Genomic DNA, 26,594 nt, shown 5'->3' with positions numbered 1-26,594 from the left:
TGAATGTTTGTGGTTTTTTTACCTTCTTTTTAATGATGTACCACAAAAAAATGCAAGTTGAAATATATTTTTCTCCAAATATATATATTTATATAATATATAATCTTAGTTAACTCAAGTATATACATTGTATAATAAATAATGCTTATAAAAAGAGAAATTTTCTGAATATAAAATAAAAAAACAATCAACTTCTACAGCTTTATACAAAACTTTGGATACAGCAGATTGATGGAAAAAGATCTTCCATTCAGTGCTAGAATACCTGACTACAGTAAAATAATTACAAGGCAATAAATGTTCTATTTAATATTAAATACCTTTCCTTGATTAAAGACAAAAAGAACAATGAAACAACAAAAAAAGAACAAAAGGAATTCTGTTGGAAGTCAGGTACTTGGACTCTTTCCAGACACAGATTTTTAATATATACGTTAAATAGAATGCAGATCAGGTGGTTGATGGCTGAAATGTGGAGGTTTCACAGAGCTCTCCTTTGTCTTTGTTTTAGAAAATGAATGCTTCAAATCTGATGGCTCTTTGTTGTGCTCTGCAGAGGAGGGGCTGTGGATTTTGGTCTGGTTCATTCCAGACACAGGTTTGAGTACTGTGCTCTCTGTATGGGAGGTATTTCACCCATTTTATTGCTCTTTCAGGAGGACGTGCTACTCTTTCCCATGGGCAAAGAAATGAATGGAGTAGAAAACACAACTGTAATGTTTTAGACATTTTTTGCAACTTCTATGTCAGACCACTGGCACATGAGAATTGGCACTGGAACGCTGTTACGTTGTCCTTGTTGTGGAGGAGCCTGCCAAGAAGGGTCAGTACACCACATTCACGTAAGCCCGAACTTGGAGGGATGTGGCCAAGGAGCACTGGTAGGGCCAGGAGCACTGGGATTCCTTGATGCCATCCTCCGAAGTGTGAGGCCACCGCGTGGGGGCTGGCAGCCCCCGGCCCTGCTCTGGGTCGGCCTCCCAGCAGTTGGAGACTTACAACGTTTACTTGCAGGTGTGGACATCGTAGATGCGTATGCACTCCTGGCAGCTCACGTAGCAGCACCAGTGGAAGATGCAGTGGCACTTCTCCTTCCTTTTTTCAGTCCTGGTGTTGTGGCCCCGACCACAGCACAGCAGGTCGCAGCCGTCAATCCCATGGGAGGTGACATTGCATGTTCTGTCCCTTGTCCCGAAGGAGCCTGTCTCTGGGTTGGGCTCGCAAAAATTTGGGGAGTTCTCATAGTAAACCAAATCCCTCTCTGTTGGTGGCTTGAAAAGAGCATACTTAGCCCGAAGAGTTTCTACCCAGCCCCGAGATTCTCGGTGCTTCTCCACCACCATCTCGGAAGCGCTGTCGTATTTATCCTTCAGGTAATCACCGATCGCCCGAAAGTCGGGCTGTGCCCACCAGCAAGTCTTGACTTCACAGCTTCCTGAGAGCCCGTGGCACTTGCACTTCAGGTGCATATGGTCCAGAATGGTCTGTCCAGGAGAGAAACACAGTCAGCAGGGGATTGCGCTCATTGGACTCTTTATTAAAAGGTTGACCTGACTCTAAAGTGGGCACTTCACAATAGGGTATGCCAACTAAACCTTTGGGGCAGATAGCATTTCCTCCCCTCTAGTGATAGAAATTACACAGAATATTTGAGTCTAAATGGTTGTCCAAGCTTAAAATCTTGCAGTTATCTTCTTTCCCCTCCCCCTCCCTCCCTTTGAATACTGAAAGATATTAATCTATCTAGGAAAGCAGCTATTCATGTACCATCCTAGAGCATTTCAGTGTACGCTGACACAAAATGATTTAAGAAATAATGTTTTTAATTGTTCTTCAATACTGTAATACTGGAATGAAATAGTCATTAGGCAGGGCTAGATTGCTCAGGCTTTGCCAGTGTTAAGTAGAACTGCTTTGTGAACAACTGAATCTATTGGTAAGTTGATGTTTTCATTCATAATTACGTGGAGCAGGCTCATTGCTCTCTACAACTGCCTGAAAGGAGGTTGTGGTGGGGTGAGGTCAGCCACTGCTTGAAAGGAAATGGCCTCACGTTGCACCAGGCGAGGTTCAGGCTAAATATTAGATAAACTTCTCTGAAAGAGCAGTGATGCATTGGCACAGGTTGCCCAGAGAGGTGGTAGAGTCACTGTCCCTGCAAGTGTTAAAGAACCATGGAGATGTGATAATGGATATGGCTTAGTGGGCAGTATTGGTGGTAGGTGGATGGTTAGACTAGACAATCACAGAATTGTAGGGGTTGGAAGGGACCTCCAGAGATCATCGAGTCCAACCCCCCTCCAAAGCAGCTGTCTATCCCAGGTTGCACAGGTAGGCATCCAGGTGGGTCTTGAACTTCTCCAGAGAAATTCTTCTCCACCACCTCTCTGTGCAGTTCCAGTGCTCTGTCACTGCACTGTGAAAAAGTTCCCACACACATTTGTGCAGAACTTCCTATGCTTCAGTTTGTGGGCATTTCCCCTCGTTCCATCACCACACACTGCTGAGAAGAGTCCGGCCTTGTTCCTTTGCCTCCCGCTCCTTAGATATTTACAAACGTGGATCAGATCACCTCTGAGTCTTGTTTTTTCAAGGCTGAACAGACTCAGGTCTCTCAGCCTTTCCTCACGCCCTTTATCATCATTGTAGCCCTCCACTGGACTCTTTCGAGGAGATCCCTGTCTTTTTTGTACCAGGGAACCCAGGACTGGACGCAGTACTCCAGGTAAGGCCTCACTGGGGCAGAGTAGAGGGGGAGGATCACCTCCCTCGACCTGCTGGCCACAGTGTTCTTAATGCACCCCGGGATGCCATTGGCCTTCTTGGCCACCAGGGCACACTGCTGGCTCATGACCAGCCTGTTATCTGCCAGGACACCTAGGTCCTGCTCCTCAGAGTTCATCACAATCTTAGTGACCTTTTCTTAATGATCCTATGATTTACATCCCAACCCTTTTTCAACTGGATTCAAACAGCTGAGCTGTGTTTGGAAAGCGTAGGCCGGTGCCTAAAATCATTCAGGTTGGAAAAGGTCTCCAAGATCCCCAAGCCCAACCCTGCCCACCCCCACCATGCCTGCTGACCACGTCCCTCAGTGCCACATCTCTATGGTTCTTGAGCTCCTCCAGGGACGTTGACACCCCCCTGAGCAGCCTGTGCCAGTGCACCACCGCTCTTTTGGAGAATAAATGCTACCTAATATATCCTGATATAATAGTGGGTAGGAGCTTTGGTGGGAGGTATCTGTTGGGGTACTTAGCGTGGTGGGATATGTGTGTTGGAGAGCCGCTCTAATCATCTGTGTGCCTACCCACAGAATTTGAGGGGTTGGAAGGGACATCTGGAGCTCCCACAGTCCAACCACCTAGAGCAGGGCTGCCCACGCAGCTCTGTGCCTGTGGAGCACTCACCGTCCTTCCGGCCTCGTTGTTGTGTCTGTTCATGGCCGAGCGTGCGTCTGGACGGTTCTCTCGAGCGTCCGCGAATTCCCGGGACACCAGCACCCCGAAGTCAGCATCTTCACTGCATCCACCCCATTTCCAGCCTTCTCCTGGAGGCCCTTTGTGGTGGGAATCGCAGCCACAGATGGTGGATGTGCCCTCGGCGCAGGAGCGGGTCACAGCGAAAGCAACGCCTGCTGACGCGATGGCGTGGACAAATGCAGACTCTCGCGTGGCTGGGAAGGAACAGAACCCATGGGGTTATGTGCCAAGTAGTGCTTTGTTCCTTCCCAACCTCGTTCAAAATCTCAGTAAGACATAAAGCATTATTTTACTTCTTTTTCTCTGAACCAGGTACCACAGGCTGTCAATGCCCTTTGAAACATGTGTGTTTAAGTGTGACTCCAGATTAAGGAAAATGTTTCAGAGTAATTAACAAATAACTTGACCCAGTGGGAGTTGTCCCAGCTCACAGAAATGTTGGAAGTAGACAATCTTGAAGGTCTCCAATTCAAATCATTGAGGATTCTTTAGCTATACTCCTTTATTTCTGATCTGGAAACACAAAGAGGACACAGTGACTCAGCCCAAGGAGAGATGAAACACAGAATTGTGGAATCACTAATATTATTCTCTCCAACCATCAACCCAAATAGGATTGTAGAATCACTGGAGTTGGAGGGGCCCTTGAAGGTCATCTAGTCCAACTCCCCTGCAATGAACAGGGACACCTGCAAGTAACTAAATACATCTACAAGTAACTGCTATACATTAAAAAAATGGGGAAAAGTCTTCAGGTGGTACAGGGTAGACCACAGCAGAGCAAAGCCTAAGAGGTATTACAGTTAGATGTGTCTAAACTAAACCAAGTGACTTCACAGCAATGGGTGCTGTTAGCTGTCAAATTAACCTTGCTCTTTATCTAGTGAATAATCCTGTAGGAAATCAAAGCAGGTGAAACTTCAGTGTGACAAAGTAGACAAAGCTCTAGTCTGTGTCTGTGGGCGTGCTCCAGGTGCACAGTTGCAGTGAGTGGATTTTGATAGACTCAGTGGGGAAAATCCTGAAAGCATTGAATGCTGAAGACGGGGATGAATAAATTGCCCAGTATGGCTGGTGGGACAGGAGTGAGGAATGGGAGCATGTGTGGATCTACAAAAAAATGAAGGTGCAGTGGGTTTGGTGAACTGGAGCATCTCTGTCCATCATGTCTTCCAATCATGACCGTGACTTCAGGATCTCCCCTTCTCTATTTTCAATTTTGTGAGGCCTTGACCCAGAAATGATGGGGACTTCGGATGGCAGCAGCCAAAATGCCATAATGAGTGGCTTCTCAGCACAGCCAAATCAGCAGGTGCCATCAAGCCAACAAGACAGATTTTCTTGTCCTATTATTACTGGACAAAACTTAGGAGATGTAGGAGCACCAAAACCTGATGCTATATCGGCTCTGTTGAAGTTCTCTTTGTCTGTTCTTGGTTGAAATTGCAGAGAATTCTTTTTTTTTTTTTGAAGTAAAAAATCCTCCAGGTCTTCAATCTATCAAGATTTGGCCATGGCAAATGAAGTGCAGGTCTGATTCCCCTGCATCCCTTGTGCAACGTGTGAAAGGGTCAGTATGCAATATGGAGAATGAATGCAGAGAACTGGGGAAGGCCACCAACAGTCACTGAAGGCCTTGACCTATCTTTAGAGGATGGAAAAAGGGATGGCCTTATTCACTCTTGAGCTAGCAAGTAACTGTTGGCTCTCCTATCATGAGGCCATTGAGTTTAATTAGTCACCTCATGCTGGTTGTCTCATCTCCATGTGGATGGGTGGAAGGGTCTGTCTCCCTGGGTGCTGGAATAGCTGAAGGTGAAATTAGGCTGCCTTGAATCATAGAACCGTGGAATCAGAATATCTCAAACTGGGAGGGACCCACAAGGATCAGAGTCCAACTCCTGGCTCAACCTAAACCCTATGGCTGGGAGTGGTGCTGTTTTTCACTTTCTTTAATTGAAACTCTTCTCTCCTTGCCCTCACTGGCTCCAATACCCCACAAAGACTCAGCATCCATCTGCTGAGGCAGAGACTGTTTTCCTTTGTTACCCTTTTATGGGGTGACCACTGGGGGCTGTGGGGCCACAGGTTGAAAATCACTGCTCCAACTCCAGTTTTTCAGCCCGACAAAAGCTATTTGGGTGGGCTGTGGTCTACAGCAGATCAAATTAGATGGGCTGGTGAGCCCTCCTGGCCCCAAACCAGGACAGAGGGGGAGGACACGAGCCCCTCTCCTTGCTGACATGCCATCATGTTCCATCATGGGATGGAAGAGCAATGAAGGGCACGTTTTGTAGAGCTCACTGCCGTGGTGGTGCAGTTCCTACACACGCACCCACCCTGATCTGTGCTCGACCCCGGCCCATGGCAGCCCCTTATCGGGGTGGGGAATGAGCTGCCAACACAACCGCATCGCTTGGAAATTCTCCCCTTGGGTCTGGGCGAGGAGCCGGGAGAATTTCCCAGAGATGAAATGAGGGAGCAGAGTTCCCAGAACCAGAGGAGGGGCCGGCGAGGGAGGATTAGAGCGATCTTGACAGTGCACCACTGCGACTGTCTCCCAGCCGGGCCTGTTACCTGCTGGGACACTCAATTTGCCATTGTTCCCGCGGTGTCACACTGTATTACCAGCATAATGCAGAATGTTTCCGCCGGCCAGCGTACCCACGGCACAGAGCACTGGCATTCCCCAGGAGCACCTCGTAGCAACGGGGCAATGTTCCCCTGTCCTGCCGTCACCCTCCAATCCCGCCAGCCGGGCTGGGAAATCCCTATTGATGGCTCTCCCCAGCCCCCCGCCACCGGATCAGAATGGCTAAAGGGCGTGTGAATGGTGCAGCAATTTGAAACGACCGCAGTGCTGGGATGGTATCGCTCGCCCTGCCTCACAGTAGGGGAGGAAGCTTAGCTCTTTCTCATCGGTATAAGCTTATTTTTCTCTTTCCCTCTCTCCTTTCCCTCCCCCTCCCTTTAAGCTGTTGAGTTTATATCAAGACGGCCCCTGATCCCACACACCCCTGTTTAGATGCAAATGACTGCGAGTGTCATGGCTGAGAAAAGCCATGGGTTATCTTGGTGCGGTCTGCCTTTTCACTGCTCGTGTCAGGGGCTTAGCCAAGCACAAGGACCCCAAAGGCAGCCCAAGCCCAGCTGCCTTTCCTGCACCTGGCTCTGCCACATTGAGCAACGCGTTTGGTGCCACCAAAAATGGACTTGAGCTGCCCCAGGGCTGAGGAGCACCTTAGTGGCACCTGGAGAGGAACAGCGAGCACTGCCCTGAAAGGAGACAGAAGGAAGAGCCGATCCCTACTGCTTATGGCGTGGAATCATAGAGTTGTTAAGGGTGGACAAGGCCTCCAAGGTCATCGGGTTTGACTGCTCACTTAGCACTGCCAGGTCTAAATCACAAAATGATAAAGTTGGGGAAGACCTCCATGATCGTTGAGTCCAACCCTAACCATCACCATTATGTCCACTCACAGAACTGGAAAAGACTTCCAAGATCACCAAGTTGAATCCCAACCCATCACCACCATGTCCATTCATAAGGTATGGACAAGACCTACAAGGTCATCAAGTCCAACCATTAACCTTTAAACCATGTCACTGCATATCTCTTAAATACCTCCAGGGATGGGGACTCAGTATCCAACCTAAACCTCCACTGTCTCAACTTGAGGCCATTTCCTCTTGTCCTATTGCTTGTTTGGAAGAAGAGATGCGCCCCATCTCACTATGACCTCACTGAGGTTGTTGTAGGGAGGAATAAGCTCTTCCCTGAGCCTCCTATTGGCTCAGCTTTGGTTTTGGTGTAGGACTTGGCTGGAAAAGACATCATATTTTCATAAAAGCTGACCTTGTTTTAAGAAGAAAAGGGAGGGAGGAGAGGGGAAAGCAGGTTTTTCCTTCCTCCTTGTCCTAACTCTGCCCCAGACTGCACACCTGCAGTATAAATCACGTTGGAGGATTTGCTTGTAAAAACATGATCCTACCCCAGGTTCTGAGGTTGTGTGTTTTTTGTTTTTTGTTTTTGTAGAAAAAAGACAAGCAAAAAAAAACCCCAAAAATACCACCACCACCACCAACAACAACAAAAAACACCTGTAGAAAGCTAATCAGTGAACCTAGGGAATGAAAGGCTCACTAGTAACAGCAAAACCCCCATGAGCTGGAATTTTGGGTTGGGCCGTGCCACATGGATAGAAAACAGGTTGATCTGGGCAGAACTCTCAATGGGTCGGTGTCCAGCAGCCCATCAATGGGAGCATTTCTATTGGTATGTTGTAGTTTGATCAGGACAACTGTATATCAAATGTGCTTCATAATTTTTCTCCATCCGTCAGAATGATTTCAGAGCTACAGGTGATACTTTGTCAGCTCAGAGTGTGTGGGGATGTTGAGACATGTCTGCATGTGGGACTTCAGTCCCCACAGCTGAAAGAATCTTAAAATATTCTTCATTAATTCAAAGTTCAGTTTGCTCATTATGGGGAGGATAGTTCACATCCAAATCTTTAGTGCTTTAATGATGATAGAAGTGGTGGTGAGAGATTTTTTCAGTGCCTAAGTACTATAATAGTTCTTTCATAATATGCTTAAAAATTTTACAGTAGTTTTAAGGAAAGTTAAAACCTTCTGATCTTCTAAGTGTTGACATTTAGGACATGTATTTATTAGGCAACAGTTACAGTGTAATAAGACTTTGTGACAAATTATGGTTGTAAATCAATCAAATCATTGAAATACTGACAGGGCACAAAGAAATTTAATCTTATGGTCACTATTAGCACTGTAATGGGGTGGGAGGGTTGGAATGGGAAGGGATGGGATGAGAAAGGATGGAATAGGATGAGATGAGATGGGTGAGAATGGGATGGGATATGTTGGGATGACTTGTGATGTGATGTGATGGGATAGGAAGGGTTAGGGTTAGGGTTAGGGTTAGGGTTAGGGTTAGGGTTAGGGTTAGGGTTAGGGTTAGGGTTAGGGTTAGGGTTAGGGTTAGGGTTAGGGTTAGGGTTAGGGTTAGGGTTAGGGTTAGGGTTAGGATGAGCTGGGATGGTATGGGATGATATGGTATTGTATGGTATGGTACGGTACGGGATTGGATGGGATGGGACACGATGGAAGCTTTTTCTACTATATGATTCTGTTTAATGAGAGTACTATTTAATCTGGAGTCTTGGTTTCCTAGTTGGATATCATGTGAGATTTAGAATCTGATGCCAAAGTCCTGCAGCAGTATCATTTCAGATCACATTTGGCTGCAGGCTAGTGGTTCAGATGCACCCAACATCTCACTTTTCTCAGTATAATGCCCAGGCTGTTGGGATTTCCAACCTTTTTGTGCAAGTTTCCAGAGTACCTGATTGGTGGACCTAAGAAGATGGGCATTCAGTAGGAAACGATGAAGAGGAGCAGGAAAATACGTTTGGAAAGCCAAGTGGAGATGAGATGCTAGGGCTCTGCCTGCCCCCTAACCCCTGACTTTGCTGTTTACCTTTGTCCAGGACAGGCCCAAAGATGGCCAGGCTGTCATCGATGGTGGTGCAGTTCCAGCGGCGTCCTCGGAACTGATGTTGGCACTCCTGGATGCCCAGCTTCACACCCTCGGCCACGCTGGGCATGATCTCGATGTAGTTGCGGCAGAAGCGGAGCTGCTTGGGGACGAGGCCGGGGATGGAGCCGCAGAGGATGGGCTGGGACCCCAGGGAGCTGTACTGCTGACCGAGAGCAAGGGACCTGCAAAAGAGAGAGGACAGTGTGAGGGGTGGGAAATCAGCTGGCAGTTCTGCCAGGGGAAGTTCTGGTTGAGTTTTAGGAAGAAAAAAAGGCATTGGAACACAAAACTGATGGAGTCACCATCTCTGGATGTGATCAAGAACTGTGGAGATGATGGCACTGAGGGACGTGATCAGTGGGCATGGTGGGGACAGGTTGGGGTTGGACTTACAGACCTCAGAGGTCTTTTCCAGCCTTAATGATTCTATGATTCTATGAATGGGCATAATTGGGATGAGTTGGTGGTTGGACTTAATGATCTTAGATGTCTTCTCCAACCTTAATGATACTCCGATTCTATGAATCTGTGATCCTGATACCCAGCTCAAATGAGGAGACCACACAGGAGCAGTGATGCTCCAGGAATCTCAGACAGTTCCCAACTTCATTTCTCCAGATGTCAAACAGGTGAGTGTTCTCAGAAAAGCAGGGGGAGAAAATACCATGAAAAAGGGCTCAGTTGTCCCCATCCACACCAAGTCTCAGGGTGCTGTAGGTCTGCTCTGACCTCCTAGGAACCACAGACTGATGATTCCTTGTGTAGTCCCTGAGACACAAAGATGGAATAAAACCTGTTCCAAATCTGGATCTGAGATGCCAGAGGCACATCCTGGTGGGCCTTTGTGTGCATGTGTGTGAGCATGGAGCACAACAGAGGGAGCATGAGTGTCTATGGCAAACACATGGGAAATCCCTTTTTTCTTTCTGTGCTTAATCCCTTAAATCTCTCAGGAGTCCCGACATTGTCTGTCAGGCCAGTGACTCCCTTTGTTCCAATAGCCCTGGAGTTAGCACAGTTAGGATCCAGCTGACCTCCATGGCTCCCATTGGCCAGGGATGAGGTTTTGGAGCCCTGGGAGAAAATGGTGTTGTGCAGAACAGTTGGCATAATTCTTCCTACATCCTTCCAACTGTCTCCCCTCTCTTCCTATCTTTCCCCTTCATTTTATCTATTTTCCACTCTTCTCCCCTTCTTTCCCCTCATTTCTCCTCTTTCCTGCTCCTTCCACCTCTTTTTCCCTCCTTGTTTTCCCTTTTCCCATTTTCCAGTTTTCCCCTAGTTTTCAAACAAACTCATCTCCTGTTTGGGCAAAAATCCATGATACTGAAAATTGAGAGAAAATTGACCTAAAAGTCTTTGAAAGGAACAGGATTTGGCCAGTTTAGAGTTGCACTAAAGCATATTATGTCAAGTAGAATATGAATATTTTTTTAATTCTCATAATTTGCTGACAACAGCCCTTTGTGAACACAAATTTTTGGGTTTGTCTAAAGATCAAGAGCAGCATGAGTGTTATTTTTGCAAGTAAAAACATGCAATATATATGCACATATGAGCTTGAGAAATGCCAGGTCTTGACTGAATGGGCAGAAAGACAACAAAATTAGAATAAGGAATAATGCAGTTTGCTAGTGAACTGGATAATATAAGTGAATCTCACGCCTTTGCTCATAAATCACCCACTATTTAATCTCTACTGGACGTGCCTTGACTTTTGATCTTCCCTGTACAGTGTCCGGAAACCTTTCCTGAACCCTTACAAATGCAAATGTTCACCCATATTCACTCCCAACATTGTGGTTGGGTGTAAGCAGGGAAAGAACCATCTGAGAGCTCTCACAGAGGGACAGCTTGGGGTGTTCCAGTCCCCCTCTGTCCCCACTGCTGTCGCCTTCTGGGATGTACTCCAGTGATACAGAGACAGCCCAGAGCATTGCTGGCACATTGCTTGAACCTGAACTGTCGCACTGCTAGATTCCCTCATCTTCACATCTGTTGGGAAGGGGAGAAGGAAGTGTCCTTCCAAAGCTCTGCATCAAACAGGTCTAGAGCACTCAATGCTGGATGGCTGACCTCAACTTCAACACCAACTCCAGGGTTGGCCAATCTCCCAAGAGAGGAGAAGACATGAGGTCCACATCTTCATGGGTCCATGTCCATGGGTTCTCCAGCCAATTTCCTAAGGACTCAGCAAGTCTTGTGCCAGAATACTACCCTACTACTAGTAGGGTGATGGGTCTGAGAATGCTGGGTTGACAGAGACATTGTAGCAGAAAAAATAAAATTCTGTATAAGGCAGATATATGTGCTAAAGAGGGTCAATTCAGGCAATATGGACAAAGCACCAGTAGTGGATAGACAGCAGATGAGGCAAGAAGAGATTTCTCCTGTGGCAGTCTGCAGAAGCTGAATTATGTGAAGTATTTAATCCCAGGGAGGCATGAATAATAAGAATGACAATTGATGTAGAAAATGTCAAGAAGGGAAATCCAGAGAAGGAACAACCAGGATTGGGTCCACAGAGATGCAAACTTTGGTGACTATGGGTAATGTCCTGGTGAGAGGACCCTAATTCTGGGGCAGGACCACCTCCCGTAGATGCTCCTGAGCATGCAGCTCACACTGATCCCAGCAATGCCAGACAGTGACTATAGTTATTGCTTATCTGACACTTAACATGTAATGCTCCCTTCCATCACACATGCTGAGCATTAAATAACCTGTGGGGATGGCAAATGGCCCAGTGTGAGAGTGGTGCCATCTGATGTCATAGTGGTACTAATGACTTGTGTTGGTGAACATGGTGGGATGGGTTGGAGTTGGACTTGGTGTACTTGGAGGTGTTTTCCAACCTTAATGTTCTACAATTCTGTGCCTGGTTTGTATCCCATCAGTGGTTGCTCTCAACATGTGCAAGACACTTCACTTACTGGGCTGATTATTATGGACTGAGCACATTAAGGGGAATTACTGTCCTCTTCTTAGTGTCGGTGACACTGGACCAGAAACTCTGTCCTTTTAGGTGAGCTAGAGGTGTATAGAAAGTAGGCAGTGCCCAACAGATGTGATTGTGTTGGTCAGAGGTTGAGAGCACATGGTGGAGCAGGAAAGGATGAGAGAAGTGGGCCAGAGGAGGGGAGGATGAGGGCTGTCTAAAACTGTCTACAACATAATGTGATGAAGCTGTAAATTTGGTGGAGCCAAGCTCTTGGAAGTTCAATTGACATCAGGAAAAATTCTGTTTGCTGGAAGGTGTGGCCCTGGGCCAGGTTGCCATCAAAATAGAGGTCTCCACTGTGGAATGTTGGTAGGGTTCAGTTGGAGCCCACTGCCTGGGATGGTGCTGGGGATGGCACTGCCCCAAAAGCAGATTGGGCTGTAGAAACCAAAGGTTCCTTCCCATTGGCACAGTTGCTGGGAGAATTGTAGTAGCAGCAAATTCCCATAACCCAACAGCTGTATGAAGGCACAGGGTGATGAATACCTCTAAAATAATTCCAACAGGGTCTTGCTGCTGTTCATCCTAAGGATGGTTTTGTATTCCTTTTGCCATCATTGAGTTCTGGCCAAGTGAGTGCTGTCTTATCCAGTCAAGAGCACATGAAGCTGCAGAAAATAGAGTGTTTTAAGCCTCCTCCTTGTTGTAAATCGGATGTTAAACATGGAGAGGGGACAAAAGAGCAATAGCAGTGAGCTGAGGCAGTGGCTTATGTTGACAGTTTGATTGGTCTATTGGAAAGACTTCTGAGAGATTATTGAGTTAAAGTGAGGAGAGCAGTGAGATTAAGACTTTCTGTGCAGCAGAAGAGGGCGAGACAATGGCTGGTGAGTGGGAATTCAGAGGAGCAAAAAGCAAAGGCACGAGTGTCACAGAAAAAGACAGATGTCCAACACTTGCTGCAGATTCCCTAACACTGGGTGTCTTCAAATCCAGTATATGCTTTTCTGTTTGAGCCAGTACAAATGAATTTCTCACCCTTATGGTAAAAAGATCAAATGCACTGGTTGCCAAGAGGATTTATTTTCTGTCCTCTGGGTTAAAAGTCAGCTCAGTAACTGGAAACAGTATGGTAACTACAGACCACATATGAACCCCAGTGCCCCTAATGCAGGGGATGGAAAAAGGATGCTGTGTTCCTAAAATGACTGTGCTGAAACTCCTCCCAATGCATGCTGATGGTATAGGAGGCTGAAGTGTTTCCCTTAAATTCAAACTGAGGAAAGTTCATTTGTTTCCTTTGGATTTTTTACCCAGTGTTTGTTCTTAGAGACAGAAAAATATGTATTCATGGACAGTGGGTTGTCAAAAGGATAGAGGAGAATGTGGAGCAAATGGGCAAATTGAAAAGCAAGAAGTGCCAAGGTTGGAAGCAGGTGGTCTCCTCAGGGAGATGTGTTTCATAATCATGGAATCATTAAAGTTGGAAAAGATCTCCAAGATCATCAGTTCCAAACATCAAACCACCCCCAACATGCCCACTCATAGAATCACAGACCGTTAGGGTCGAAAAAGACCACTAAGATCATTTATTCCAACCGTGCTAATGATAAACCTGAATCTCAGAACAATTTAAATTATATAAATAGAATCTCTTTCTTAATCTCCTTTTATGTCCCGTATTGGACACTCTTGGAAACATTATGTAATTCCATGTATGCTACCCATGATCCTAAGGATTTTGGATAGGTGCTATTGAAGATTTCTGTAGGTTAACTGACGTTTATGTTTGGGAATACTTTCTGCTCTCCCACAGAATAGAGTAGAACTCCAACATGTAGCTGCCCCAAGGTCTACCCTTTGGATGGCCTTGAATGTATCAGCACTGCATCTTTCAAACTTGGAACAGAACTGACACACCAGCTTCAGTAATTATTTTTGGAATACCGCAGCACAGGATGTCGAAGATTATGGAAAAAATCCTCTTCAAGCCATGTGCAAGCACATCACAGACAAGAACACATCTGGGAACTGCCAACATGATCTTATAGGTCCTTTCCAACCTTATGAACTTATGAACTTATGAACTTATGAACATGGATTTACCAATGGTAAATTCAAAAGATTATTCCCAGCATGCTGAAAAATCGTATGGGAGTGACGGGTTGATGAGTGGGCTGGATGGTCTTAGTGGTCTTTCCAACCATAATGATTCTGTGATTTTATGTGCTGATGGGAACTGCCTGAGTCTCAGAAAAAGCTAATGAAAGTCCTATTTCTGGGTTGAGATAGTCCATACAACAGGACAGGTTGTGCGTTGACTCAGTAGAATGCAGCTTTGCATGGTGCATTGTGGTGGGCAAGAAATCCATTACAGACATCTCCATCTCAGCTAGAACTCAGGCTCCCTTTGTAACAAATAGAAAATTATTCATTATTATTGTTTAGAACATGATCCACTTTACCTGTTTGCTTCTGGATGGGGTTCTCTGGAGCACAGTCTGGACATGAAGTCAGACACTTGGCTTTAAGCTGTGCCTACACACAGTTTTTACTCACTTTTGATTTCCACAAACGTTGTCCACAAACCATGAAGAGTGGTTTGAAGCCAAAGAGGCATTTCTCACACAAGCTAGCACAGGAAAATGTGCCTTACCCATAGAGCCAGAACCCTGCCCACTATTTGCAAAGCTATTCAGAAAAGCTCTTTTGGAATCCTCAAATGTCATGGACTGTGCTCTTCATTTCTCATTGCTCAGGAAGAATTTGACTACAACACCATGGATGGAGATGAAGGAGTCTGTCAGCTGAGTGTTCTGTTCTGCCTTTATGCAATCCTGTGTGGGAAGGTAAGAGACAGTAATAACCCAACTGGACAGGGTCCCAGACAGCCCATTCTCTATGGCCCTGATGTGGGCAGGAGGGTTGCGCTCATTACTGTCACCCTTTTCTCCTCTCTCCTCTCCATATTCTCCCCAGTCTGGAACTGTCCATACAGAGATGGGAATTGTTGAGGCCAAATCTCACACATACAAAGTTAAACGAGGCTGAACCAAAATGGAACTAAACTGACTTCATAGAGTCATAGAAATGTAGAATCATGAAGTCTGGAAAAGACTTCCAGAATCACCAAGTCCTGACCCACCCCCACCATGCCCACTAACCATGTCCCACAGTGAACACAAGGAGGAAGTGAACACCTCCAGGGATGGTGACTCTACACCACTCTGGGCAGACTGTGCCAGTGCCTGACAACTTTTTCAGAGAAGTTTTTCCTACCATCCAGCAAACAGGCTTTTTAACACCTGTCCTGGCTTTTATCACCTGACATTACCTGTTGAAATTCTAGCCCTGAAATCTTTTTAGTGAGGGAGTCTCTCATTCCACAGAGAATTGTGGAATTCTCTGTGAATCACTCCCACTGAGTGTGGCTGAATGAAGTGTGTCTTCCCTTTGTACACACTTCATTCAGCCACACTCAGTCCTCCTATCCCTGGAGCTGCCTCCTTTGAAGGAACAACCTTGTCCTTTGCCATGTCAACCCTCTCTGCAGTCTCCATATTGTCAACTCCCTTGAAGCCAGTCTCTTTCTGCATGATCCTGACCTCCACATCCGTCATTCTCAGTATTTCTACCAAGGAATCAGGGCAGGACCTGAGTGCATGGACATGGTGGAATGTAGGGTCTCAAGTGGTCTTGTGTGAACAATCCCTTCTCCGTCCTGGGTAGAGAATTTGAACAAATGATCATATAACTCAGCCCATGATATTGCCCAGAGTGCAGGGAGCAGAGTCAAAACGGAGCCCTTTACTGTGCCAACATTCCTTCTACTGTCAGAAGCCTTTGCTGGAGGAGTCGCCACAACAAAGAGCTTCAAAACAGAGCAAGAAGATCCCTCCAGATTCCTATAATTTCCTCTTGTCTGAGCATGGTGTGAAGCAGACGAATCCGCTGTTGCATCCCTCGCATTATCTCTGCTGACTGCCCTGTGGATTAGTGTTGCTGCAGCAACAGCACTTTTGTGAGATGAGCCCATTTCAGGAGAGCTGCTCCACTTTGGGTGACTCAGGGCTCTGTCATGGACTTGAAAGTGATTTGGCATCTGCCTCAACCTCTTTGTCTTGGCATCTCCCAAGGTTCATCTCTGAGTTATTTGCTAGCCAGAATGGTTGGAGCTGGGGGCAGGGCTGGGAGTTGGACTCTGTTTCTCTTCCTAACGATGCAGCCTGAATAAAGTTGCTGACGAGGGTGCATGTCCAGGCACTGGGCTCCTTTATGCCCTGTGTATCAGATGTAAATGTTATGTTCAGCAATGCCTGCTCAAAGCAATGTCACTCTCCATTTAGAAAACACAATCAAGTGATTTGCCATGGGAGAGAATGTATTCTGCGGGGGACGCGATAATATGATTCACCCATGAATTTGCATAAATGCATATGATTTGCATATGCAAATCGGACCGTACAGACTGTGACTGCAATAAACACAGCGATATTTTTAGCACTGCAGAGCAAGATACTGAAATTCATCTGAGATGCACTCTTTCTCCATGGCCGGGTGCTGGTAGGGCCCTCCAGTTGGGTGACACTTTGATGAGTCCTTGACAACGGAGAACCATTAGGTGTTTAGTTCCTAATGTCTGGAAATCACCCACTGTGAGGCACTGAAACTATTAAAGAGCATTTTCCAATGCTTGGATGCTACAAGTGCATCTATTTTAATGCTGTGGATTGGAGTGAGATCATTCACCCAACTGTCCAATACTTGGGATGTAATCTAGAATGGATGCTGCTGAGAATATGATACTGAGCTCTGCAGCATCTGGATGAACTGGATCTTAAAGTATTCTGTGTCAGATGTAACAGGGAAAAAAAAAACAAAAAATAAATAACTGAATCTTCTGGAAACCAGATCTACTATTAGTTCTGGTGGTTTATGGTGGTGAAAAATCAAGCTTCAGCCTGATAAACTCACTGGCAACCCTTGGATCTTCTATCCTGAGCAACAAGCTCCTTTTCTTAGGCACACTCCCATTATCAGTTCAAGATCTGTATTACACATACTCATAACTGAATTTCCCCAAGATAAAAATCTAAGGTGAATACTGTCTTCTCATCTGAAACAATTCAACACTTCTTGTTGCTTGTTTCTGTTGGGCTGGGGTTGGACTTGATGATTACAGTGGACTTTTCCAACCTTAACATTCTATGATTCTAAGAGGGAATCGTAACTAAAATCAGGCAGGGTTGGACACCACAGATACAAAACTATGACCACCTGACCATAACACAATGGATGCTTGTTAAGAATGTATCTATAAAACTTTGAGCCAGGCCACATGGGCTAAACTAAATAAAAGTAATTAATACAGTGCAGTTAAATAGATTAGACGAGTGGTATGGTGGGGAATACCACCAAGGCAGTGCCACGTCTACCTCGATCTTACAACTTGGTACAAAATTTTGAAGGTTGAGTAATGGCATTATGGCATGAGACAACCAGTCTTGTGGAGTCTCAGTGTAGTACATAAACAGCTTGTTAAATACAAATCTCATGTATTTGAGAAAAATTCATTAATCTATTTATTAACAAAGACAATGAGGTCAGAGGACACACAATACAATAATCAGCTGGAAATTAAATATATGATTGGAAATCTAAGGAAGAATATAAAAGGAACAACCAAACTGCTGAAAGCCTCAACAAACAAGGGAAGGAAATCAAGTGGAAAACAGGGATAAGGGAATTTACATGACTGAGGTATGAAAAATCTGTAGTAGATCCAGGAAAACTGCATGGCTATGAGACACAGAAATGGGATCAAGACAAAAAACTGAGTTTATCAGCTATTACTAACCCCTTCTGTTCTAAACTTGAGAGATCTATTTGTTGGAATAATAGCCAGTGCCTAAGCCAGTGCGATGCTCAGTGGCTCAGGGAAAGTGTTTCTCGCTCAAAAATAAAGGATCCAATACTGGGAAAGGTGCCAAGGGGACCTGATTACGTTCATAAGATTAATTGAAACCAGAAAGGTTCAGAGAACTGAAAAAAACAAGTTAGCAAATCAGGAAACCCATCTTCAGGAAAAAAACGAAAGAATTCAGTTCCTTTACAATGAAAAATTTGCTGAGCAAATCAGAGTTCTTTCATGGTTTCAGAGGTGGCAAAGGAACTGCATCAACAATCCATTAACCTGAAAAATTCCAGGAAACACCCTGAAATAATATATCCTGGTACCCTATATCAGACGCTTTTAATTACCTCAAAACTTGAGTATTATTAAACCACATCTATTTGTAGATATAAAATAAACCTTAGACCAAATCATCAAAAAATAAAAATAAAATAAAAATTAAAAAATAGAATCACATCTACCAGCAGAAGGCTAAAATTAAACTTTGAGTAATTTAAGGAACATAGGCTGTAACTGTCTATATATGAGATGTGAATTATGCAGCCAAATCCTTCCCATTTCAGACTCTTTAGGAAAATCACAGGTAATGAATGAGTTCATGGACATGTGCAGGGGCTAATCTGCATCAGATTTACCTCATCCCTTAAACATCCATTGGAAAACAGGTGTTTAGATGGTAAAAACTGTTTGCCTGTCTCTACAGACAGAGAGAGGACAGATTACAGAGTCATAGAACAGATTTAGGTGGGAGGGATCTTTAAAAGTCATCTAGTCTGATATCACCCTTTCCAAGATCAGACTTAAGGTAGATTAGTTGGTGGTCAGTACAGGGGCAACATCTTTCCATCAGCATCAATTATTTGTTGATTTGCATCCAGTTGGATTGTACCTTCCTGAGAGTCAAACCCCATTGCAATTCTTTCAATGTAGTATTTACAGAAGTGATTTACAATTCTTTAGAGCAACATCAGTCACAATTTCTATTTCCAGATCTGTTTAGAGCCATGTTCTTTGGGAAACAGAGAGTAAAAGTGTGCTTACAGTATGAATGCCAACCCACTGCATTTTAAACCAGGCCCAAGCTGAGCCACAGGCTGCTGCAGGACCCTCTGTATCCTCTTGGCCAGAGCAAATGAGCCCTGAGCTACTGATAGCCATGAAGTCACTCCTGGATTTCACATGCTGTTGCATAGGTTCCCTTAGGCATGTACTTTATCAAATAGCACTTTTAATGAAGGATTCAAATGGAAAGCATTCATCTTGCAATTAAAGACAAGTGAGACACTGAAAGCTAAAGAAGACAAGTTACATGTCACCTCAAACTGCACCTATGTTCAAATGCTTTTCACATAAGTGCTTTTCCTCAGGAGGAAGTTACAGTGGGATGAGTGAGGATATGTTTTTAAATTTCTATCTGTCTTTTCCTAAGGGCCCAGTGCCACAGGGAACATCAGAGACCTGCCAAAGCCTCCAAACTCTCTTAAAAGGGTTGAATTAAATTTGATAACATATGATGGTATTTTCCATTCTTCCACCTGCTTAGGGATGAAAAAATATGGGTCAGGTATATGCATTATGTGAGTCACAGTGTGATCTCAGGAGACACAAGAGGACTGGGGCTGAATTCTTTACTTCCTTTCACCTGTGGCTCTGAATATGTCTCCTTTCCACAGGATAGACTCCTGCTGGAGGTCTTCATGCATCCTTGCCTCATTCAAAGGTGGAAAATGCTGATGGAAGAGGAGAGCATTCAGTATTTTTTACTGGAGTTGTCTTCTTAGGCCTCTAAGAGCTCCTGAGGAGCACCTACAAGGTCTGCTGGCATGACCCAAGGCTGTGCATGACAACTATGGCCTTGCTGCACACTTTTCTTCCATCTGAAGGGATAGGAAGCAGTGCTGTGTCTCCTCGGCCTCTCCACATCTCTCCATCTCTCCTTTAGAATTAATAATGTAGACAGCATAAATGCTGAACACCTACCTGAGGAAGCATATCTCCTGTTTATTGCAGGAGAGTTGGACTAGATGACCTTTAAGGGTCCCTTCCAACTCAAACGATCCTATGATTCTATGCCAGCCCTCCATGGGTAGCATATAGACAAATTTTCCCATATCTTCCCCATTTGTTCCTTTTCACTTTTGTAGTATTAGGGTTAGGTGTTAGAAGAGTTGGCCCTAGTCAAATAGCATGGATAGCTCCATCTGTCTAACTCCTGTTCCACCCGAACTGGATGGGTGTAGGAGATCAGTGCAGGGCACAGAGATGATGCTGTGTTCCATCTTTGCTCAGGCTGTGCTGAGCCCTTTGTATGCTGCTCACCACCTAAAGACCAATGGGCTGCGAAGATGACATATCACAGAGCCCGTCCCCTTCCCTTTGACCCTCTGTAGGTCTCTCATTTTAGAGCAGAGGAGATTCTCTGGCACACTGGATAAAGCCGTAAGTGCTAAAAAAAAACAACAACAAAAAACCCAGTTGCAAATGTATTGAACAAAATAGTGTGGATATCTTGTTTGATCCAAACATTTTCCATGGACTCTGCTTGCCATGCCCCATGTATTTCTGTCCATCTTATGTGTCCTCTGCATTGTTTATTTGGGCTGAACTTTAGGGATTTGAAGCAAGGCAAGGATGTGGGGCATACACCTTTCTGCAGAGTCTTCTCCTGAGAACAAGGAAAGACATTTTGCTAATGGGGATATTTTCATAGGAAAAATCAGACCTTTTTGTCCAGCAGTTTTGGGTTCCTCACTTAGAGAATCCCGTTGCCCCATGCAGTTCCAGGGCATTTCATTCTTTGGGAAAACATGCTGTGATTTAGCCATTTCATGAACCTGCAGAGCTTTAAATGCTTCCTGAGCATTCTCATTGTATTCTTGGTCTTTCTCTTTGGGAACAACGTATTTTCATTCTCAATAAGCAGATTATTTTAAACATCGGCTTTCCGTCCACATCCCTAAATACTCCCAGACATGGCAGTCCATTTCCAAGTTCACTCCCACCTACTTCTTGCCATCTCCATGTTGGCACTGAAACGATCTCCTTCAGGAATTAAAAAAAAAAGGACTTTTCTGGAAAAAGACGGAAATAACCCAATGATCTCCGTGGCACCAATTCCAACCTCTCCCTCTTTGCTCTGTGAATTGTTAGGTCTAAAGCCCCCACCTGGCACACACAGAAACTTAATGAGATATATTCCAATGAGAAATCCTACATGATAAACAGGGAAATAAACTGAAATATTCTGTTATGCAATTGCTTGCTTAAATGACATCAAATGTTTTATTCTCTATTTCTTTTCAGTTTTTAACTGCTTCCTTTTGCAAATGTATTTATTTATATTGATATATTTATTCTTAAAATAAGAAACTCAGGTTATTTGTTGTAAGACACAGCCTATTCTTTTATTATTGTTATTGTTAGTGCAAGAAATTAAGTGATGTTTCCATAATTAGAAAGAACAAAACCCATCTTAGAGGAATTTTGCTAACGAACATTTTCTCAGGTGCCATTTGCGTTCTCAGATCGTTTGCTGGACTAAATCACAGAACAGAATGCAACAAAAGAAGAGAAAGAAGTCCAAAAAACTGCAGTGGCCAAAAAGAAAATGATTAATTTTTTTTTGGAGGAGGAGGATTATTGGAAAGGAAGGAAATAGCTGTGAAACAGCCATGCAACAGCCAAAATTTTTATTTCACAAGAAAATAACAACACATCCTTTAACATCTCAAACAAATGCCTATTGCTACAGTGACGAAAATGGAGAAATTAAGAGTGGTGGGGAAGACTCCATTTGCGCAAGGGGAAACGTAGGCATTACCCTTTAAAAATCATCCCCAAACTTTTCATTAATTAGCAGGCAAATCTCGAGAAATTAAGCTTAGAATTGAACATGCAATCATGGCCAGCTCAGGGTGAAAAGAAACATGCATGCACACAGATCCCATAGCTAATAATTAATTAATTCATTAATCAATCATAGAAAGAGGGAAGGGGGGAAGGAATCTTACCACCAAATGGGGTAACCCGCTAAGACCTTTGTGCCATTGAAGAGAAAAGACAAAATTAATCCAAGCAGGTGGTAATCCATCAGTCCACGCTGGTGCAAGGGGAAAATCGCTGTGAAGTTTTCAGCAAAACATTAAGTGTCAGAAAGAAGAACAACCCCCTTCCATAAAAAAAAAAAAAAATTAAAGAAAAAAAAAAAAAGAGTGAAACAAAGTCCCTTGAAGTGCGGATGACTTTGTGGCTTGTCAGAAACACACCTCTCCAAGCCTTTTCCCCGTAGATCATCCCAAAGCGTCTATTAAAAAGTGCAGGGCTCGGGGATGTCAGCCGGCAGCCAATCAGACTGCATGGCCCAAGGTGAGGGATGAGTCTCCGCTCAGCGCTGTCAATCATCTTCTCCTCCCCCTCCACCCCACAACTTTGTTCCTCTCTCCCACCGACAAACCATCTTTGCAAGAGGCAGTGGGATTGGTGGTGGGTTTTTTCCTTTTTTTTTCTCTTTTCCTATTTTTTCCCTTTTATTTCACACCCCTCTCCCCCCCTCCCCCAAGAAACTCAGGATGCACAGACTGCTGGCCAAGACACTGCAAGGTAAGGATGGAGGGCGGCTGTGATTACACTTAATTTCATGGTGGGGATGAGATAGACAACTTATTCTTTAGAGGGATGTGAGCATTAACCCTTGCAGGAGCACCAAGGAGCCAAAATAACCCTTTTTTATCCATGTGTTGATCTGAGCCACATGGACAAAACTGATTGTAAACAGACAAAAACAGTTGTAAAATTTAACTGAATTTTGCAGTGCCCACTGTGGGGTGGGATGGGTGGAGGAAGGAGGCAGTGACAGCCTGGATTTCTTTTGAGGAAAATAATTCATATCACGTCAAGAGTGGGAGATGTCCCATTATTCAGTTTCTCATGAAGTGCATCTATGGATGCAGAAAGATGAATTGTAGAATCGTGGAATCATAGAATTGGTACTGGAGAACCATGGAATCATAGAGTTATGGAATCACAGAACATCCTGAATTGGAATCATAAAATTGTGGAATCTTAGAGTATCCTGAATGGAAATTAAAGAATTCTCAGCCATTACATCTCCACTGCAATGGAGCTGCCCACTTTATAACCATGTAGAGGTGCTGGCCAATCAATGTTGTGCAGGGGAGTTGTTGCAGCAAAGGTGCAAGATCTTGGGCAGCCCAATGCACCTCGTGGTTTTGAAAGCTATAGAGGTTAGCTATAAACTTTCTTACCTAATTTCTTACTTAACACCAGCTTTGTTTTACTGAATTTGAGCACTTTGGATTAATTAAGGAGTGATACTGAAATGGGAATTTGAAGGCACAGATTTGGCACAGTTTTGGGACAAAGCAAGATCTGTCCTGGCCGATATTTTAGAGATCCACAGATATAATAATGATTGAAAGTAATGAATGAAAGCACTTCAACCATTAAAATGACCCCCCCCCCTCCCAAAAAAAAAAAAAAAGGCAGATTGAAGTGTGATATCTCAGGTCATTGGCATCCCATAGGATGGGTGGCGCAGGATCCAAAATACTGCAAAAATTAATTTTGGGAAAGCTTTTGAAATCTGAATTGAATGATTGGTTGGAGCACGTGTGGACACTCAGACAACAGAGAAAGAGGATTTCCCCATCATCAGGAATAACAAGAAGTGCTCTTCATTCATTTCTTGACACTGCAGTTTATAAATCAAGACAATATGAAGTCATAAAATCATTATTCTACACATTAACAACAGAAAAGTGATCCAAGACTCCAAACCTGGAAACTTCATTTATTATTTACTCCAAAATGTTGTGCATCACAATGAGCAGAAAAATGAGAAAAACAGCGGTGGGTTTCAAAGATGTCTTCATTTGTACCATGCATCCAGGAAGACATAACCTAGGATGGTGCCCTAACTTTTGTCATTTTTTGTCCTTTTAGATACTTTTCCTTTCTCTTCCAGAATATACCAAGCAAAGTAAGAAGCAAAGTGTCTGGGGAAGGTGATGGGGATGTGGAGTCTCCTGGATTGGTTTTCACCATGTGTTTCAGCACCCTGAGCCTAGGAACTAAAGCTATTCTGGTGCAGTTCATCTGCCCTGGGTGGATTTATCGCATGGGCAATGCAAGGCTGCAAGAGATGGATGATGTGGGCTTGCTGCTGATGGAGCGGTTTCATGCTGGGGAAATCGAAGGACATGCAAGACCTGTGATCCATGGTGCAGACTAAGTGTTGTCATGAAAGGGCTTGACTTGCAGATGGGCTCTTGGGCACTAAATATTGAATTGCACATTCAAGCAGCTCTGGGCATGGCCAGAAACTGAAAGTGAGAAGATGGATTCCTCAGTACCAATGGGGTCTTTGGAGGTTTCAAGTCTCAGAAGCATCTGAATTCATTGTTTTGAAGACCTAAATTTTGTCCTAGTATTTAACTGGAAGTAATAATAGGAAACTTTTTTTGTTGGTCCTAGCCATCAGTCCTAAAGTAAATCATTATTGTAAAGAATGTAAAAACATGAAGAAATTCTTCCCCAAAGTAAGAATGAACCGTCTAAGTCCCTTCCATTTTAAACTACTCAAACTCTCTGTGTTTCTGAGGGCAGAGTTTGCTGCTAACTTATGACTGGTAACACTAACTTTTCTCAGTTTCACTGGTCATTGGGACCCCCTTATGTTCCCTGCCATTGACATTAACAAACTCTCCTCCTCTGCTCCCTGTGGTTCTTCTTGTCTCAGTTAATTTTAGCTGGATACGCCAAGACAGTGTGTCCTTACCTAATCTAGAGACAGCAGCTTGTATTAACACCTGAGCAGAGTGACCTAAAGAAGGAACTCCACAGATATTATATCACTTCTGTTCTTCAGACAGGAACATCTTTTTGCATTTCCCTGTATCTTCTCAGCATGCTTCATCACCAGTGATATGGGAACATGCTCCATTGTGCTGACATTGCATGCACCTGCCTCTACTTTCCTTCTTTTCACAAACTCATCATAACCCATGTTACTGAAATCCTGCATCACTCAATTGACATTTTCTGTCTTCCAGATAATGATATGAACATTTTTGTATCAATTTTTTGCCAAGATATCTCAGAGGGGCTTGTAGCCAAGGGGTTGGGTTTTCTGTGCTGGCTTCTGCTTTGTTCTTTTATTTTGCTTGTTTAAAAAAAGAGATTGCATTTTCAAAACATTGATACCTGTAGTAGCTGTTGTCATACTCAGACTCAAGACAGTTGGGTTTTCCCTTGGCTTTGCCAGTGACTTCTTGTATGATTTTGACTGCTCAGGTTTTTTATCTGTGGCTGTATTGATTGCTTGCAAATCTTGAGAAATAATTAGTTCCAGGTGTTTCCTATATATCCTTTAGGAAGGATGCATCTCACCCTCTGTGCACACTGAGCTGGAACATTAAGGAGCAGCAATGAATCACAGACTTGATAATAAAAAATATTTTTTGTTATTAATTGTACTGCTGTTACTAAACATATGAGCAGAACTGGAACCTTAGTCCTTGTATTTGAGGGGTAGAATGAACGACAAATGCCTGTGGTTTAGTTTTTCTCATCATGTGATGAAGCCCTAAGCCATGTATTCTTTTAGAGACAATGACAACTTAGAGCAAAGAGAGACAGCACTGAAACCTATCTCAATCTCTGGTAAATACAAGGCCATAAAGACTGTCTTTAACATAATTTTTTTTCCTGAAATAACATTGACTCATTATGTGGCGATACATCTTATGCAACAGGCATAAAAAGAGACAGTTCTGATACAGTGATAAAGCTTTAAAGTCCTCTCTATTAACTTTCTATTCCTCTATACAAGTCAACTCTATTCTTAAAGGGGAGGTCTTTGGCTGGAAGGAGAGGACACTTGTCCCATCAGTTGGTAATCGGAACATTATTTCTAGATAACTTGAAGGGTTCTGTTCAGACTTCACCTGAAAAGAAGCATCTCAGGAGGACCTTTTGCACATTGCTGTGATTTTTCATCATTTTGAAGCTCAGAACAAAGGGGAGGCAGGAACAGAATGGTTGAGTGCAGTCAGCATATGTTTAAGTGGTCTACACATAGGGCTGTGCGAGCAAGAATAGATGGCAAAGGGTGAAAGAGCATATGTAGACCAATGGTCATAGGTATGTGAGGTCCTGCTGATGGGAAAGGAGGCTCAAGGTTAAATCCCATACTTTCTGGGGAAAAAGTCTGCTACAAAAAGCATTGCACGGGCAGAACATGTTGTTTCTCTGAAATTATATACTGTAGAGCAGTTTTACACTTTATAAACACATAAGGTACAAAACACAAGGCCAGCTGTGCTCTGCAGGAGAGGCAGAAGCTGCCTTTCCCAACGGCAGTAAATCTGATTAATTGGGCTAGATGAGCATATCTACGCCACAGGTCTTGGGCTTGTTTGAAGATGCACTGTCTACCCTGACATCTGGAGGAATGCATCACAGGAATGGGGGAAGGGATGGAGAGGAAAGGGAACGGAGTCATTCCTCTATCTTCTTTCTTCCCCTGGCTGTAACCTGGCAATATCCTGGAGACTGGAGAACATGTAGCAGAAAATGAGAAGAAGGAATTTTTGCTGCAGGCTGACTTTCCAAAAGCCATGGAAATCATGAGACCCAGTGATGCAGCAAGAAGCCATATGCATTTGTGTGAATGTTACG

General features: G+C 44.1%; 1 protein-coding gene across 1 annotated transcript; it reads right to left on the bottom strand.

The window, feature by feature from the left end:
• Positions 1 to 1,004: 1,004 nt before the first annotated feature.
• Positions 1,005 to 21,987, bottom strand: WNT3 (Wnt family member 3). The gene is made up of 4 exons (XM_065747724.1): positions 21,908 to 21,987; positions 8,983 to 9,224; positions 3,411 to 3,676; positions 1,005 to 1,484 (listed from the first exon to the last, which is right to left on the bottom strand). The coding sequence occupies exons 1-4, from the start codon at positions 21,985 to 21,987 to the stop codon at positions 1,005 to 1,007; spliced, it is 1,068 nt and encodes a 355-aa protein (XP_065603796.1).
• Positions 21,988 to 26,594: the final 4,607 nt, after the last annotated feature.

This window comes from Cyrtonyx montezumae, unplaced genomic scaffold, assembly GCF_038088225.1.
Source record: "Cyrtonyx montezumae isolate F1298 unplaced genomic scaffold, pur_monq_1.0 scaffold_48, whole genome shotgun sequence".
Taxonomy (NCBI): Eukaryota; Metazoa; Chordata; class Aves; order Galliformes; family Odontophoridae; genus Cyrtonyx; species Cyrtonyx montezumae.
The sequence above is the reverse complement of the archived record's forward strand: the minus strand, read 5'-3'. Positions and strand labels throughout refer to the sequence as shown.

Bases quoted from the DNA above. Each gene is read 5' to 3' on its own strand.
- WNT3 (XM_065747724.1), bottom strand. From the start codon at position 21,987: ATGGATTACCACCTGCTTGGATTAATTTTGTCTTTTCTCTTCAATGGC. The intron at 9,225-21,907 runs GTAAGATTCCTT...TCTCTTTTGCAG, and splicing joins GCGGGTTACCCCATTTGGTG to GTCCCTTGCTCTCGGTCAGC. The intron at 3,677-8,982 runs GTAAACAGCAAA...GTTCCTTCCCAG, and splicing joins TGGGCCTGTCCTGGACAAAG to CCACGCGAGAGTCTGCATTT.